General features: G+C 38.8%; 2 protein-coding genes across 5 annotated transcripts in view; one reads left to right on the forward strand and one right to left on the reverse strand.

Annotated features, from left to right (window-relative positions):
• The window catches only part of Cad86C (Cadherin 86C), a 2,678,031-nt gene that overhangs the window by 1,694,195 nt on the left and 965,462 nt on the right, over positions 1–18,374 (reverse strand). The window lies entirely within an intron of this gene.
• LOC137248364 (ATP-dependent RNA helicase bel-like) lies at positions 8,469–10,587 on the forward strand. Its single transcript, XM_067779286.1, has 2 exons — positions 8,469–8,520; positions 8,789–10,587. The coding sequence occupies exon 2, from the start codon at positions 8,872–8,874 to the stop codon at positions 10,585–10,587; it is 1,716 nt and encodes a 571-aa protein (XP_067635387.1). The 5' UTR covers positions 8,469–8,520; positions 8,789–8,871.

Raw genomic sequence — 18,374 nt, forward strand, 5'->3', positions numbered from 1 at the left:
TTTAAAAGGGAGTGGTGGTAGTTGTATATGTGAAGGCGTTTTCCACATATCGACCAAAATGTTGACCAGGGTGACCCAGAACTTCATCTGTTGGATACCGCTAATTTATTTATATATGTGTATAATTTTTGCACTATGAAGTTGGTGCACTGAGGGATTAAGGGGCGGTAGTACGTCACTTTATCAAATAAAAAACGCGATAACTTTCAGGTTAAACGTATAAAAAATATAAACTTTATTGAATTATTTAATTTAACAATTTTCACGTTTTCGTAGTTATTATATTTAGCGGCGTGATTAGTTAGGTTGATGGCGAATAACTAACTTTACAACGGCCCAGCACATTCCACTGGACCGTTTACTTCTTTTGCTGAGAGCATACATATGTATGTGGGTATACATAGATATGTGTACGCTAAACAGTAATTATGTTTCTTATTTACAGGGTTCTTCAAACAGGTAAATATACATGGTATTCCAGAAAGGGTGAGTATAGAATAAAGGTAAGTAATTTTAAGCAAATATTTCATATAGGTAAATATTTCAAAGGTAAGTAAAAGGTAAATATTTATAATATAAGTATTAGAAATTAATTCATTTCAGTATAATTATAATTTTTCTTTTCAGATAATATGAATGTATTATATATATAAATTTATTTTAATCCTCAAACTCTATAAGGTTATCGCCCATGTCTTCAACATGCCGGCGGGCCTGGGGCGAGGTGATCTGCATGAGATCCTGCAGCTCCTCCAGCGTTTCCTTGGCTTGATTGAATAAGCCGCGAAGGCGCCTTTGGAGGATAGGACGACGTGGTTGGCGCGGCTTCTCTACACGACTGCGCTGGGACTGAGTAGTGGACTTCGGCCTGGTTGCCGTGCTAGTTCGCTGTTTCTGATTCCTCGGAGGTCGATTTGTTTCGCGGTCATGATTTGGCGAGCGTTTTGATAGAGCGCGGGGGGGCCTGTGAAGCAGAGTATGGTGTGCTAGCCCGCAGCGACGACAACTTGTTGGAGAGTCACAGGCGCCCGTTACATGTGAGGTGGCTAAACAATTTATGCAGTAACGGTGCGCCTTTGCGGATTCATAGCGCTCGTCTGGAGTCATAGCCAGAAAAGCGCGGCAAAATCGAAGTGAGTGAATGCGGCAGCAGAGGCGGCACTTCCGATAATCCTTGGATCTGGAAAGAAACGTCGAAACCTTATTAGAAGGGGGTATGTGTGATGAGGAGAGATTACATTCGGGTATCATGAGGGGTCCTATAAAAACTGAGGAATACGATTAGGCGGGGGGTAACAGACAGAGTTTCGTTATGTTGCGAGTGACAGTTCCGCCCTCGGTTCGGATATCTACTACGCGAACACTTTGATCACGAGCAGTATAAAGTTTTGTGATTCGGCCTAACCGCCATTCGTTGGGTGGTAAGAGATCGTCTTTAATGACGACGAGGTCACCTTCCTTAATGTTGGCTTCTTGGCGTTGCCATTTGTATCGCTTGTGGAGTTCCTGAAGGTATTCGGTTTTCCAGCGTTTGCTGAATTGGTGATGCAGTACCTTTAGCTTTTGCCATTTGTTCACTAAAGAGAGGTTCTCACAGTTAGGCTCAGGAATAGACAGAAGGGGAGAACCGCGTATAAAATGACCTGGAGTTACAGCTTTTAGGTCGTCGGGGTCTTGTGACATTGGTGAAAGCGGTCTGGAGTTGAGGACCGCTTCTATGCGAATGAGGAGAGTGTTGAACTCCTCAAAGGTAAACTTCTGATTTCCGGCAACCTTGGTTAAGTGAATTTTAAAGCTTCTCACTGCTGCTTCCCACAATCCTCCCATGTGGGGGGCGTACGGAGGGATAAACTGCCATGAGAGTCCGTGGAGAGCATATTTGCTTACGATGTCTTCGGCAGCTTCCTGGAGAAATGTGGTAAACTCGCGTTGCAGGCTGCGTTGGGCTCCTACAAATGTTTTACAATTATCGGACATAATCTTTGAGGGGATGCCTCGACGGCCCACAAAACGGGCGAATGCTGCTTTGAAAGCTTCAGTGGTGAGGTCTGAGCAGACTTCGAGATGTATGGCTTTGGTGGAAAAGCATACGAAAACGCAGACGTATGCTTTGGCGTATGATGCACGTCGGAGAGTTGACGTTTTGACGAGGAAAGGCCCTGCAAAATCTACTCCAGTGGTATGAAAGGGCAGTGAGTAAGTTACGCGCTCTGGTGGTAGAGCGGCCATCACTTGAGATTTCATTTTTTGCTTATAGATAGTGCATTTCTTGCACTGAAATATGCATTTTTTCACCCTTTGTTTCAGGCGGGGAATATAATATTCTTGTTGGACCATGCGGATCATAAGTTGTGCATCGGCATGGAGTAAGGTTGCATGGAGGAAGTCCAAAAGGAGAGCGCAGTACCGTGAGTTGCCGGGTATGATTATAGGGTGCTTTTCGTTGTGACTCATGTCTGCATAGGCGAGGCGTCCATTTACGCGTAATAGTCCCATTTCGTCCAAGACCGGGTTGAGCGGGAGCAACGCACTTCCTTTTCCGAGAGACTTTGCGGCTTTGAGGTCTGCAATCACTTTTCCATACTGGTTTTTCTGAGCGTTCGCAATGAGCTGCACCTTTGCATGACGAATCTCTTCTTGGGTGAGATGAATTGTGGAGGGTATCAGCTGTTTCCTGGACTTCGAGACAAATCGGCGAATGTAAGCGAGGACTCTCAATGCTCGAGCAAATGACGAAAACCGGTCCAGAAAGTCATGATTTTCCAGTGAGTGCAGGGCTTCTATCCGTCGTTGTTCTGGGGGTGAGTCATTATGATGGCTATCTTTCGGCCAGTCAGGAAGGGAGTGTACGAGCCACCTTGGGCCGTTCCACCAGAGTGAACAGTCGACCAAGTCCTGGGGTCGACATCCCCGAGTGCCCATATCGGCTGGATTTTCTCCACTGGGTACATGTCGCCACGTTGCGTTACTGACATTGTCGAGTATCTGGGATACGCGGTTTGCTACATAGGTTTTCCATGTATGTGGTGGCTTTTCGAGCCAAGCCAGCACTATGGAGGAGTCTGTCCACAGAGTCAAGTTGCTCTCTGTGAGTTTAAGCGAAGTTCGAATATGCTTTACTAATTTTGAGAGGAGTAACGCTCCGCAGAGCTCTAATCGGGGAAGGCTCACTGTTTGTAGGGGTGCAACTTTACTTTTTGCTACGAGTAAGTGAGAGGATATAGAGTTATCGCTGTGTTGAACTCTTAAATAGACGCAGGCACAATATGCCTTTTCAGAGGCGTCGGAGAAACCATGTATCTGAGTGGGCACGTTGGGTGTGAATTGAACCCAACGTGGAATTTTTATATCTCCAATTGCTGAGAGGTCTTCCGTAAAGGATTTCCATTTGAGAAGTGAACCGGGTTTGACGTGCTCATCCCAATCCGTTCCTTCCATCCAGAGCTGTTGCAGGAGAGTTTTTGCTACTATCATTATAGGCGATAGCCATCCTGCCGGGTCGAAAAGTTTCGCGACGGACGAGAGAATATATCGCTTGGTTGCCGAGTGTGCGTCTGATATGGGGTTGTAAGAATAAGAGAAGGAGTCTTCGAGTGCGTTCCAGCGTACTCCAAGAGTTTTTGTGGAGCTTGAGTCGTGGAATTTTAGAAAGTCCGCATCGAGAAGATCAGATTCGGGGATTGATTCCAATATTTCTGGGTGGTTCGCTGTCATTTTTTTGAGTGGGAAGCCTGCTGACTTTAGTGCTTCGATCAACTGAGTCATGGTTTCGCGAATGGACTGTATGTTATGTCCGCCTGAGAGAATATCATCCACGTAGGTCTCTCGCAGGAGAACGTTGGTAGCGAGGGGGCGTTCGGCTTTGCAGTCTTCTGCGAGCTGCTGCAGGGTGCGAATCGCCAAGTAGGGAGCACAGTTAACACCGAAGGTTACTGTTTTGAATTTAAAATCTTCTACTTGGCCTTGAGGAAATTGACGAAAGAGTATTCGTTGGAAGTCTTGATCTTCCTTGTGGACATATATTTGCCGATACATCTTCTCAATGTCGCCGTTAAATACATATTTGTAGAGTCGCCAGTTGAGTATAACGACCATTAAATCATTTTGTAAAACAGGACCTGTATGAAGCACGTCGTTGGGTGAGATGCCGGAGTGAGATCGTTTGGATGCATTGAAAACTACTCGGACTTTAGTAGTTTTACTATCGGGTTTGAGTACGGCATGATGTGGTAAGTAAAACGAGAAATACTTTCCATCACGTATAATTTCCCGAGGGGTTGTGGGCTCCATATGATCTAGGGTTAAGTATTCCGCTAAGACGTTGGAGTAGGTCGTTCGAAGCTCTGGTTTTTTCTCAATGCTTCGTTCTACGCTGAGGTATTGTTGCTGAGCAGCGGGTCTAGAGTGCCCTAAAGCTATTGAGTTGGGAAACGAGTCTTTAAATGGGAGTTTTACTACGTAGCGGCCATCATTTCTTCGGATTGTGGTACTTTTGTAGAGCTCTTCGCATATTAGATCATCGTCTTTGAGAGAGGAAGCCGATGGCACTTCTTCTTGTTCCCAAAACCTTTTGAGTAGGTCTTCGAGGAACTCCTTTTGCGTTTCAACTACTTGAGTTGAGAATGTTGAGATCTGTTCCTTAAGTGGCCCGCTTAATATCCACCCGAAGATTGTGTTCTGGGCTATTAAACTTCCAGCTACATTGGTTTTGAGGCCCGGAATCAGTATTTGAGGGAGTATGTCGCTACCTAGTACCATATCTATCTTGGCAGGCGCGAAACAGTTGGGGTCTGCTAGAGAGAGTGTTGAGTACTCTTTGAGGCCTATATAAGAGACTTTAAACGTTGGCAAGAATTGCGTCAGTTGAGGGAGTATGATCGCATTAGTTGCGATTTTAATATTGAGATCTGGAGAACATATGGTGATTGAGCACACCTTATCTGCTTTCTGGACTGTTCGTCCGCCCATTCCCAATATTTCGTAATTGGTCTTTTGAACGGGTAGACCAAGTAGCTTTTGTATTCTAGAGGTTACAAAAGTTTTTTGGGATCCTTTGTCCAGAAGAGCACGAATATTAAAGGTTTCTCCTTTGTGTAACACGGGAATGTTTGCTGTAGGGAGCAAGGTTCGCTCTCTACTACTAGAGAAGTGTGAGAGTACGTTCTTCGTGCTGTTTTGAGGAGCTAGCTCAGAGTTCATCGATGCCGCTGTTTTGCGTTTGGTTGTTGGCTGAGTAGTGTAGGAGGGAGCGGTGTCGCTTTTGGCAGTAAACGCAAGTGAAACTGCTTCCGCATTGTCTTTCTGAGTGGGAGTAAGCCAAACAGTTCTGGCAATACCTGTTTTCCCTTACGAATTTGTTTCTATCTTGAACTGAGAGCTCTTTAAATTTGACACAATTCATCAGCGAGTGATTACTGTTGCACAATTTGCACGAAGCCTGCCTTTTTGGGTCAGTGTGCAATGAGTGTGTCTTCCTTGAGTGGAACGAGTTATTAGTAGGAGTAGAAGACCGCGGGGTGAAATTCGATTGATTAGGCTTTGGTTTGTTAGGCCTATATGTGGTTAGGCGTTCAACCACCTCATACCGAGTAGTCAGAAACTGGTCCAATTCGGACCAAAGAGGTAAGTCCTTACGAGAGTTGAGGGATTGCTCCCATAAAGCTAGGGTTTCGTCTGGCAATTTGGAGGAGCAGAGATATACTAGCATCGGGTCCCAATTAGCTGTGGATACTCCGTTTGCCTGAAGGGTTGAGAGGCAATTATTGATTGTGGTTTGCACATATTGTATGCGTTCACCATTTTCGCTGGTTACGGGTTGGATATTAAAGAGGGTTTTGGGCTGGTTGTGGACGAGAATTCTGCGGTTTTCATATCGATGCTTTAATGCATTCCACGCAAGTTCAAAACTTTGGTCATTAAGCGGGTAATTTTTAATAAGAAGGGCTGCTTTACCTCGGGTTTTTTGCCTCAAATGGTAAAGTTTTTGGGCAGGAGAGAGTTTGGGGTGACTAATGTACACTGCAGTGAACATGTCCCTAAAGGATGGCCAGTCTTCATATCCTCCGTAGAAGACCTCTGTGTCACATGCAGGTACCTTTAAATAATTGGGTTGATTAGAAGGGGGGAGCGTTGCCAGCGGAGTCGGATCGGTTCTGCTAGCTTCTTCTGGGGCTGGCCTAATACTACTGAGGATCTCATTTATCCGTAGTCTCGTATTTAATCTTGAATCGTTGATGTGGTCGTATCTTTCCTCACTCGATTTCCTTATTGTCTCTTCAATGTTGCTCATCTGCAGGTTTTCATTCGCCATGTCCACCAAAGCCATGTGTTTGTTTAGTTGCTCCAGATAGGTCTTGAGGCCAGCTTCCGAGTGGTCAGTTTCCGCGATGTTCCACCACTTGTCGCAAAATTTCTCTAATCTTGTGGCTTCAAACATGAATTTTTTATTAAAGATTGCTGCTTCCTCTTCTTCACTCTGAGATTTCGCTCTTGTTTTCTTTGGTGCTTGGGGTAGAAGGGATTGTGGTTTTTCTTCACCTGTGCCGCCCATTGTGAATTTAATTCAATAGGAAGAAGTTGATTTAGGGGTTCTAAAATTGTATCAAAAGTTTCAGGGTGATTTGAGTTCTTTTGACCCACTGTATTTTGAGTTGTTTTTTATAAGTTGAGGGCCACTGTACTTTTGACTAGCCGGATTTGCATAAACAAGTGAGGGTGGGAAATACTTGTCTTAGCGCATCTAAGTCCAAGTATGTTTATGTGCATACAAATATATATATTCAGCGAACAGAAATAAATAGTGTTGGGCGGAGTTAATTTGCAAATTACCTAAATTAAATGGTGTTATAATAAGTACACCTAAAAGGAATTGAGAGAGTCAATAATGCGCTGATTAACTTTGAATGTTTCAGGGACCGAAACAGCATTAAATATTTTGCAGTTTTAAGGCGGAGTTTGCCTTTTGATTTGGGACGAATACATATGTGTATATATGTAACTTTTGTACTTTTGTAAGTCGCAACCAATATCTAAAGTAATTTATTCTAGGAGAGCAAATTTGTTGTGGTGGCTGTGAGAAACGGTATACGGTAAAATTTTAAGGGGAAATTCTAGTATAAGACGCGACAAATCTTACAGCGGGTTGGTATATAAGTAAATATGTGATATGGGTATGAGTATATATGGATATATGTAAGAATCACAAATTTGAGAGTATTACCAATATACCTATGTATATATAAGAAGAGCTTAGCGGAATTTTATTAAATGAGAGAGATTTGCGCAAAGCGGTGTTTTGTACGGATTCTTTCCAAGATCCTGTCAACTTTACCGTAGATGAGTGCGATTATTTGCTTAGGGGAATTCCGCTGCACTTATATATGCATATGTTTTGGGCAAGGTGTACTTACTTTGGCATATTTTTACCACCTGATTTTTCTGTTGCTGGATTGTTGTTGTTGTTGTCGCTCGGTGTCGCTGATGCTGTTGCGCTAGCGGCAGTACTGCTTCGTTGTTGTTGCGTCGGTTTTGCTGCCGGGTACCACTTTTGCAGGTCTACTGCTCGTGGTTTAAAAATTAAAAACTTTGTGGATGCGTTTCCAAACCACTTTGAAAATCGTTTTTTTTTTTTGTAAATTATGTCTAATTTGGTTTTATTTTTATTTTTTTTCAACAAGCGCTCCACGTTTTTTTTTTTTTTTATTATAAAAATTCTTTTATTTTCCTACGTTCTTTCCTTTTTTAATATTTTCAAACTTTTGTTTTTCTTCCTGTTTTTCGACAACTTTTTCTATATAATATCTCTTCTTTTTCTTTTTAATAATTTCTAGGTTTTTATTCCTTTTTTATTTTCACCGTCTTTTTTTCAGAACTTGGCCACTGTAGCTTCACCGTTTGCGTTCTTCACTTCACCTCACTCACTTTCTCAGTAAAATTGGATGCACTTTTGTTGCTTTTACTTTTTCTGTACTTGTATATTTGTATTCTTTAATATTTCTCACTTAATTTGTATTTTTATTTTATTTCTAATAATTTTTAATATAATGTATATATCGTAGGTATTTTAAAACTTTTGTTTGTCTTTCTATGTTTTCAGCACTTGTAATGTATTTTTTAAGTATTTTAAAAATTTTGTTTCTTTTTATATTTTCAGCACTTTGTATTAGATTAATATGTTAGCGCGTCGCGTCTACCGGTTTTTAGTGTTTTAATATATTGTTTTCAATGTAATTAATATTTAATTATTATTTTCACTATTTCCTAGGTCGCTAGTTCACTGTATGGTACCAAAGGACCATGTATAATTTTTGCACTATGAAGTTGGTGCACTGAGGGATTAAGGGGCGGTAGTACGTCACTTTATCAAATAAAAAACGCGATAACTTTCAGGTTAAACGTATAAAAAATATAAACTTTATTTTTATTTGTTGAATTATTTAATTTAATTTAATTTTTCTTTTACGAAACGAGTGAAGTAAACGTTCGACGCGTTTTTCGTTCGTGCGCTGAAAATTACAGAAAGCGAGTGCGAATTTTTCTTAATTAGAAATTGGTGATATTGAACCAAAAACAAGACTTTACACAATAAAAGTGTTTAATACATATAAAAGCATTAACTATTTAAATTTTCATTAGACTTTGTAAATAAAAACTAATGAGATAGTAAAAAAAATATATATATATATACGTATACTGCCACAAAAAGAACCTTAAGTTCGTCTGAGACTCTAAGAGATAGAGAAAAAAATACATTTTTATTTTATTTCTTCTCAATTTCTATATACAATAGAAGCAGTGTAAGCAAGTGAGACCATATTCTAGATTTTCCTAAACGGAAGGAAAGAAAAAACTAGCAACTGATTGGAGGGTAATATGAGTAATGCTATTAACCAAAATGGCACAGGTCTAGAGCAGCAGGTTGCTGGTCTGGACTTGAATGGCGGCACAGCTGATAATAGCAGCCCCATAACAACGAAGAGTTCATCCAATTCCGGTGTTTATATTCCTCCTCATCTTCGCGGAGGAGGAAACAGCGCACCTAAAGCTGATAGTGATAATCGGGAGGAGAGAGCTCCAGCTAAGTACGAAGGTAGAGATCAACGAGGCGGTGGTGGAGAGTATCGTAGAGGCGGCGGCGGCGGTGGTCGTGGCTATAACAGCTCTGGTGGCAGCTACAGTGGCGGTGGACGTCGTGGTGGTGGCAGATACGAAGACGACGGTGAAGGAGGAGAATCACGTCGTGACGATTGGAATCGAGGTGGGCGTGGACAACAAAATACGCGAACATTTGATCGACGCGAGAACGGCAACTATCGTGGTGGACGCGGCGGCGGTAGCGGTAGTAATCGCAACAGTGAAGTATTTGACGATCAGTCTCAACCACAACAACCACGTAACGATCGCTGGCAGGAACCAGAGCGTCACCCAGAGGATGCAGCACCACCACGCAATGAACGTAGCGGAGGGGGCGGCGCCAACGGTGGTGAAAGAAACTATGGCGGACGCTGGAAAGAAGATCGCCGTGGTGACGTTGACTATACAAAATTGGGACCGCGTGACGAACGCGTTGAGCAAGAACTATTCGGTATTGGTAATACTGGTATTAACTTTGACAAATACGAGGATATACCCGTGGAGGCGACGGGTCAGAATGTGCCAGTCAATATCACATCTTTTGATGACGTGCAGCTGACTGAAATCATTAAAAATAATGTGACATTGGCTAGATATGATAAACCGACACCGGTACAAAAATATGCCATCCCTATTATAATAAATGGACGTGATTTGATGGCATGTGCACAAACTGGATCGGGCAAGACAGCAGCTTTTCTGCTGCCCATTCTCAATCAGATGTACGAGCATGGCATGACGCCTGCACATCAAAATAACCGCCAATACAGTCGCCGTAAGCAATATCCGCTCGGTTTAGTATTGGCACTGACGCGCGAGCTGGCCACACAGATTTTTGAAGAGGCCAAAAAATTCGCATATCGTTCACGAATGCGTCCCGCTGTACTCTACGGTGGTAATAATACAAGTGAGCAAATGCGCGAATTAGATCGTGGCTGCCATCTGATAGTGGCTACGCCTGGCCGTCTAGAAGATATGATTACACGAGGCAAGGTGGGTTTGGATAACATAAGATTTTTGGTATTAGACGAAGCTGATCGAATGTTGGATATGGGTTTTGAACCTCAAATTCGCCGTATTGTTGAGCAATCGAATATGCCACCAACCGGCCAGAGGCAAACTTTGATGTCCTCTGCTACTTTCCCCAAACAAATACAAGAGCTGGCGTCAGATTTCCTCAGCAATTATATATTTTTAGCTGTTGGAAGTGTTGGTTCCACGTCGGAAAATATTACCCAAACCATATTATGGGTATACGAACAAGATAAACGCTCGTACTTGCTTGATTTATTATCATCAATACGTGATGGGGTTGAATACTCGAAGGATAGCCTCACACTGATCTTTGTGGAAACAAAAAAGGGTGCCGACGCACTAGAGGAGTTCCTTTATCAATGTAATCATCCGGCTCGAAGGACCATGTATAATTTTTGCACTATGAAGTTGGTGCACTGAGGGATTAAGGGGCGGTAGTACGTCACTTTATCAAATAAAAAACGCGATAACTTTCAGGTTAAACGTATAAAAAATATAAACTTTATTTTTATTTGTTGAATTATTTAATTTAACAATTTTTACGTTTTCGTAGTTATTATATTTAGCGGCGTGATTAGTTAGGTTGATGGCGAATAACTAACTTTACAACGGCCCAGCACATTCCACTGGACCGTTTACTTCTTTTGCTGAGAGCATACATATGTATGTGGGTATACATAGATATGTGTACGCTAAACAGTAATTATGTTTCTTATTTACAGGGTTCTTCAAACAGGTAAATATACATGGTATTCCAAAAAGGGTGAGTATAGAATAAAGGTAAGTAATTTTAAGCAAATATTTCATATAGGTAAATATTTCAAAGGTAAGTAAAAGGTAAATATTTATAATATAAGTATTAGAAATTAATTCATTTCAGTATAATTATAATTTTTCTTTTCAGATAATATGTATGTATTATATATATAAATTTATTTTAATCCTCAAACTCTATAAGGTTATCGCTCATGTCTTCAACAATATGCAATACCACGAACAGTATTCCTGCCAAAATTTCAAGGGTTTTTTATTTCGCCCTGCAGAACTTTTTCATTTTCCTCTACTTAATATGGTAGGTGTCACAACTATTTTACAAAGTTTTTTTCTAAAGTTATATTTTGCGTCAATAAACCAATCCAATTACCATGTTTCATTCCTTTTTTCGTATTTGGTATAGAATTATGGCATTTTTTTCATTTTTCGTAATTTTCGATATCGAAAAAGTGGACGTGTCATAGCCGGATTTCGGCCGTTTTTTATACCAATTTAAAGTGAGTTCGGATAAGTACGTGAACTGAGTTTAGTAAAGATATATCGATGTTTGCTCTAGTTATCGTGTTAACGGCCGAGCGGAAGGACAGACGGTCGACTGTGTATAAAAACTGGGAGTGGCTTCAACCGATTTCGCCCTTTTTCACAGACATAAGTTACCGTCCTAGAATCAAAGCCCCTACCAAATTTCACAAGGATTGGTAAATTTTTGTTCGACTTATGGCATTAAAAGTATCCTAGATAAATTAAATGAAAAAGGGCGGAGCCACGCCCATTTTGAAATTGTCTTTTATTTTTGTATTTTGTTGCACCATATCATTACTGGAGTTGGATGTTGACATAATTTACTTATATACTGTAAAGATATTAAATTTTTTGTTAAAATTTTACTTAAAAAAAATTTGTTTTAAAAGTGGGCGTGGTCGTTCTCCGATTTTGCTAATTTTTAATAAGCATACATATAATAATAGGAGTAACGTTCCTGCCAAATTTCATCTTGATATCTTCAACGACTGCCAAATTACAGCTTGCAAATTTTTAAACTACCTTCTTTTAAAAGTGGGCGGTGCCACGCTCATTGTCCAAAATTTTACTAATTTTCTATTTTGCGTCATAAGTTCAACTCACCTGCCAAGTTTCATCGCTTTATCCCTCTTTGGTAATGAATTATCGCACTTTTTCCGTTTTTCGAAATTTTCGATATCGAAAAAGTGGGCGTGGTTATAGTCCGATATCGTTCAGTTTAAACAGCGATCTGAGATGAGTGCTCAGGAACCTACATACAAAATTTCATCAAGATACCTCAAAATTTATTCAAGTTATCGTGTTGACGGACGGACGGACTGACATGGCTCAATCAAATTTTTTTTCGATCCTGATGATTTTGTTATATAGAAGTCTATATCTATCTCGATTCCTTTATACCTGTACAACCAAACGTATTCCAATCAAAGTTAATATACTCTGTGAACTCTGCTCAACTGAGTATAATAACTAGACGGGATTGTAAGATATGCAAACGAACCGAAAATCGTTTTCGCAAAAAAGAAGAACAGACGAGAATTCTTTAAACACTTGAATAAAAATTTCAAATCTTATACCTAAAAAAAAACTTTATCGAATTTTATTAGAAAACCTACCAAAATTACAAACGTTTTCGAAAAAGTCCGCAAATTCGAATTTCTGTGAATAAACCACACACAAAAAAAAAAGTGAAATTACTAAGGAAGTTAGAAATCTAAAAAGACTGTCACGTCATATAATTAACACCGTAAAATAATTACAGCGAGAAAAATAAATTGAAAAAAAACAAATAACTTTCCCACTCTGACAATTAATTTTCGGAAGCGAAAAATAAAATTTAATTTTTTTCCGATTATATATTTAATTTTGATTGAATAAACAAACAAACATGAAGATAAAACGAAATCTATGAAAACGTTCCATCATGTCCCAGATGCTACAAATAATTGCATAGTGCTGTGCAGCCAAATCAAAATAAAATCCTCTTCCGCGCGCATCGTTGCAGCTTCATTATGAGCAGAGGATTCAGGCCCAGTTCCCGTTCCCGACAAACCTCCCGAAGGCAGATTAATTTAGATTATGTTATCTAAAATAAGTTAGAAAGGGTGATCGGTAGGAAAAAAAAATAAAAAATTTTTATTTCTACCAATGAATTGGAATTAAAAATATTTTTGGCTATGTTCAAATACGCATAGAATTTTGTTTTTATACTTATTTTTCTTTATGACAAAAAAAAAATTCAATTAAAATTTTTCAATATTGTTAAACTTTTATTTTTTTTTTGTCGTAATTATCATTTTCCGAATGTTTTTGAATGGAATCACTTTATAGTTAAAAGCACAACAGCAAGAAACTTTAAGCTAAATAATTTGATTCAAACATGAACATATGTGTAAACAAAGTCATCCGATCCCTTCTAACTATTTTCATGCCCTCAGAAGGCTTAAACTATGGCTTGTTGTTATCTGAACAGCAAACTTTTGCCACATTTGAAGCATACAAATGGTTACATATGGGGTATTCCATCCCATTTCGACCAATTTTGAACCCGACCCCTTTAGAATTGGCTGAAAGTTTTTCTTCTTTTTCTAGCTTACGAAAGACGTTTTTCAGAAGTTTTTAAAATTTTTTCATCCAACTCAAAAAAAGTTATGAATTTAAAAAAAACACGGTTTTTGTTTTCAAAATGCTATAACTTTTTCAAAAATTGACCGTTTGGGATGTGTCTTTTTTTAAAAAATTTGTTTTTAAATGAACTTTTCGGAAAAAACTAAAAAAAATTTTAAAGTTTTTTTTTTGTAATTTTTCAGTTTTTCGAGATTTCCCTTTTTTTCTGATAAAAAACTTCAATAAATTCTGCAATCATCATCACTAATCCCGGAGTGGGCGAAATTCGAAAAATTTCGAAAAACTGAAAAATTACAAAAAAAAAAAACTTAAGAAATGTTTTTGAATTTTTTCCGAAAAGTACATTTAAAAACAAATTTAAAAAAAACAAGTAAGGAAGGTTAAGTTCGGGTGTAACCGAACATTACATACTCAGTTGAGAGCTATGGTGACAACATAAGGGAAAATAACCATGTAGGAAAATGAACCGAGGGAAACCCTGGAATGTGTATCAAATGAAAGGCATTAAAGAGTATTTTATGAGGGAGTAGGCCATAGTTCTATAGGTGGACGCCATTTAGGGATATAGCCATAAAGGTGGATCAGGGTTGACTCTAGAATGCGTTTGTACGATATGGGTATCAAATGAAAGGTGTTAATGAGTATTTTAAAATGGAGTAATCCCTAGTTCCATAGGTGGACGCCGTTTCAAGATATCGCCACAAAGGTGGACCAGGGGTGACCGTAGAATTTGTTTGTACAATATGGGCATCAAACGAATGGTGTTAATGAGTATTTTAAAAGGGAGTTGGCCTTAGTTCTATAGGTGGATGCCGTTTCGAAATATCGCCATAAAGGTGGACCAGGGGTGACTCTAGAATGTGTTTGTACGATATGGGTATCAAATTAAAGGTATTAATGAGGGTTTTAAAAGGGAGTGGTGGTTGTTGTATAGGTGGTCGCCTTTTCGAGATATCGCCATAAAGGTGGACCAGGGGTGCCTCTAGAATGCGTTTGTACGATATGGGTATCAAATGAAAGGTGCTAATGAGTATTTTAAAAGGGAGTAATCCTTAGTTCCATAGGTGGACGCCGTTTCGAGATAGCGCCATAAAGGTGGACCAGGGGTGACCCTAGAATTTGTTTGTACAATACGGGTATCAAAAGAAAGTTGTTAATGAGTATTTTAAAAGGGAGTAATCCTTAGTTCCATAGGTGGACGCCGTTTCGAGATATCGCCATAAAGGTGGACCAGGGGTGACCCTAGAATTTGTTTGTACAATATGGGCATCAAACGAAAGTTGTTAATGCGTATTTTAAAAGGGAGTGGGCCTTAGTTCTATAGGTGGACGCCGTTTCGAAATATCGCCATAAAGGTGGACCAGGGATGACTCTAGAATATGTTTGTACGATATGGGTATCAAATTAAAGGTATTAATGAGGGTTTTAAAAGGGAGCGGTGGTTGTTATATAGGTGGTCGCATTTTCGAGATATCGCCATAAAGGTGGACCAGGGGTGACCCTAGAATTTGTTTGTACAATATAGGTATCAAACGAAAGGTGTTAATGAGTATTTTAAAAGGGAGTAATCCCTAGTTCCATAGGTGGACGCCGTTTCGGTATATCGCCATAAAGGTGGACCAGGGGTGACCCTAGAATTTGTTTGTACAATATGGGTATCAAAAGAAAGGTGTTAATGAGTATTTTAAAAGGGAGTAATCCTTAGTTCCATAGGCGGACGCCGTTTGGAGATATCGCCATAAAGGTGGAGCAGGGGTGACCCTAGAATTTGTTTGCACGATATGGGTATCAAATGAAAGGGGTTAATGAGCATTTTAAAAAGGAGTGGGGCTTAGTTCTATAGGTGGACTTTCGACATATCGCCATAAAGGTGGACCAGGGGTGACTCTAGAATGAGTTTGTACGATATGGGTATCAAATTAAAGGTATTAATGAGAGTTTTAAAAGGGAGTGGTGTGAAGGCGTTTTCCAGATATCGACCAAAATGTGGACCAGGGTGACCTAGAACATCATCTGTTGGATACCGCTAATTTATTTATATATGTAATACCTGCCAAGATTTTAAGGGTTTTTTATTTCGCCCTGCAGAACTTTTCATTTTCTTCTACTTAATATGGTAGGTGTCACAACCATTTTATAAAGTTTCTTTTAAAGTTATATTTCGCGTCAATAAAACAATCCAATTACCTTACCATGTTTCATCCCTTTTTTCGTATTTGGTACAAAATTATGGCATTTTTTCATTTTTCGTAATTTTCGATATCGAAAAAGTGGGCGTGGTCATAGTCGGATTTCGTTCATTTTTCATACCAAGATAAAGTGAGTTCAAGTAAGCACGTTAACTAAGTTCGTTAAAGATATGTCGATTTTTGCTCAAGTTATCGTGTTAACGGCCATGCGGAAGGACAGACGGACGACTGTGTATAAAAACTGGGCGTGGCATCAACCGATTTCGCCCATTTTCACAGAAAACAGTTAATATCATAAAATCTATGCCCCTACCAAATTTCAAAATGATTGGTTAATTTTTGTTCAACTTATGGCGTTAAAAGTATCCTAGACAAATTAAATGAAAAAGGGCGGAGCCATGCCCATTTTGAAATTTTCTTTTATTTTTGCATTTTGTTGCACCATATTATTGCTGGAGTTGAATGTTGAAATAATTTACTTATATACTGTAAAGATATTAAATTTTTTGTTAAAATTTTACTTTAAAAAAATAATTTTTTTAAAAGTGGGCGTGGTCCTTCTCCGATTTTGCTAATTTTTATTAAGCGGACATATAGTAATAGGAGTAACGTTCCTGCCAAATTTTATCATGACATCTTCAACGACTGCCAAATTACAGCTTGCAAAAGTTTTAAATTACCTTCCTTTAAAAGTGGGCGGTGCCACGCCCATTGTCCAAAATTTTACTAGTTTTCTATTCCGCGTCATAAGTTAAATTCATCTACCAAGTTTCGTCGCTTTAGCTGTCTTTTGTAATGAATTATCGCACTTTTTCGGTTTTTCGAAATTTTCGATATCGAAAAAGTGGGCGTGGTTATAGTCCGATATCGTTCATTTTAAATAGCGATCTGAGATGAGTGCTCAGGAACCTACATACCAAATTTCATCAAGATACCTCAAAATTTACTCAAGTTATCGTGTTAAAGGACGGACGGACGGACATGGCTCAATCAAATTTTTTTTCGATCCTGATTATTTTGATATATGGAAGTCTATATCTATCTCGATTCCTTTATATATGTACAACCAACCGTTATCCAATCAAACTTAATATACTCTGTGAGCCTTGCTCAACTGAGTATAAAAAGATCCCAAACGGTCAAATTTGAAAAAGTTATAGAATTTTGAAAACAAAAACAGTGTTTTTTTGAAAAATTCATAACTTTTTTTGAGTTGGATGAAAAAATTTGAAAAGCTTCTGAAAAACGTCTTTCGTAAGCTAGAAAAAGAAGAAAAACTTTCAGCCAATTCTAAAGGGGTCGGGTTCAAAATTGGTTGAAATGGGATGGAATACCCCATATACTCCCTTTGATTATAGCAAATTGGTTTTTTGTTGGTGTTATTTTTCTTTTGTCGTGCATCAAACATATATTCGCTAAATTTTACCAAAAGTGGGCGTGGTCCTTCTCCGATTTTGCTAATTTTTATTAAGCGGATATATGGTAATAGGAGTAACGATCCTGCCAAATTTTATCATGACATCTTCAACGACTGCCAAATTACAGCTTGCAAAAGTTTTAAATTACCTTCCTTTAAAAGTGGGCGGTGCCACGCCCATTGTCCAAAATTTTACTAATTTTCTATTCCGCGTCATAAGTTCAACTCATCTACCAAGTTTCGACGCTTTAGCTGTCTTTTGTAATGAATTATCGCACTTTTTCGGTTTTTCGAAATTTTCAATATCGAAAAAGGGGGCGTGGTTATAGTCCGATATCGTTCATTTTAAATAGCGATCTGAGATGAGTGCTCAGGAACCTACATACCAAATTTCATCAAGATACCTCAAAATTTACTCAAGTTATCGTGTTAACGGACGGACGGACGGACGGACGGACATGGCTCAATCAAATTTTTTTTCGATCCTGATTATTTTGATATATGGAAGTCTATATCTATCTCGATTCCTTTATATATGTACAACCAACCGTTATCCAATCAAACTTAATATACTCTGTGAGCCTTGCTCAACTGAGTATAAAAAGATCCCAAACGGTCAAATTTGAAAAAGGTATAGAATTTTGAAAACAAAAACGGTGTTTTTTTGAAAAATTCATAACTTTTTTTGAGTTGGATGATAAAATTGGAAAAGCTTCTGAAAAACGTCTTTCGTAAGCTAGAAAAAGAAGAAAAACTTTCAGCCAATTCTAAAGGCGTCGGGTTCAAAATTGGTTGAAATGGGATGGAATACCCCATATACTCCCTTTGATTATAGCAAATTGGTTTTTTGTTGGTGTTATTTTTCTTTTGTCGTGCATCAAACATATATTCGCTAAATTTTACCAACAGCAACATCATCAACGCAACGCAACATTGAACTTCATCGACGTCGCTGGGCCCATCGTCGCATCGATGCAGCAGATGATAATGTAAGTGTTTATTTACAATTACATGCATATATTCTTTTTATATAGCTTTTGTTATAGATTTTAACATCCTTACCTATGTAAATATACCTAATTGAAACTTTTATTTTTGTTTAATAGTACACATACATAGGTGGAAGTAATTATAATTACATAATTTTTAAAGTCTTTTTTTTTTTTTGATTTGATTCT

The sequence above is a fragment of the Eurosta solidaginis genome, chromosome 1 (genome assembly GCF_040869045.1).
Source record: "Eurosta solidaginis isolate ZX-2024a chromosome 1, ASM4086904v1, whole genome shotgun sequence".
In the NCBI taxonomy this organism is placed as follows: Eukaryota; Metazoa; Arthropoda; class Insecta; order Diptera; family Tephritidae; genus Eurosta; species Eurosta solidaginis.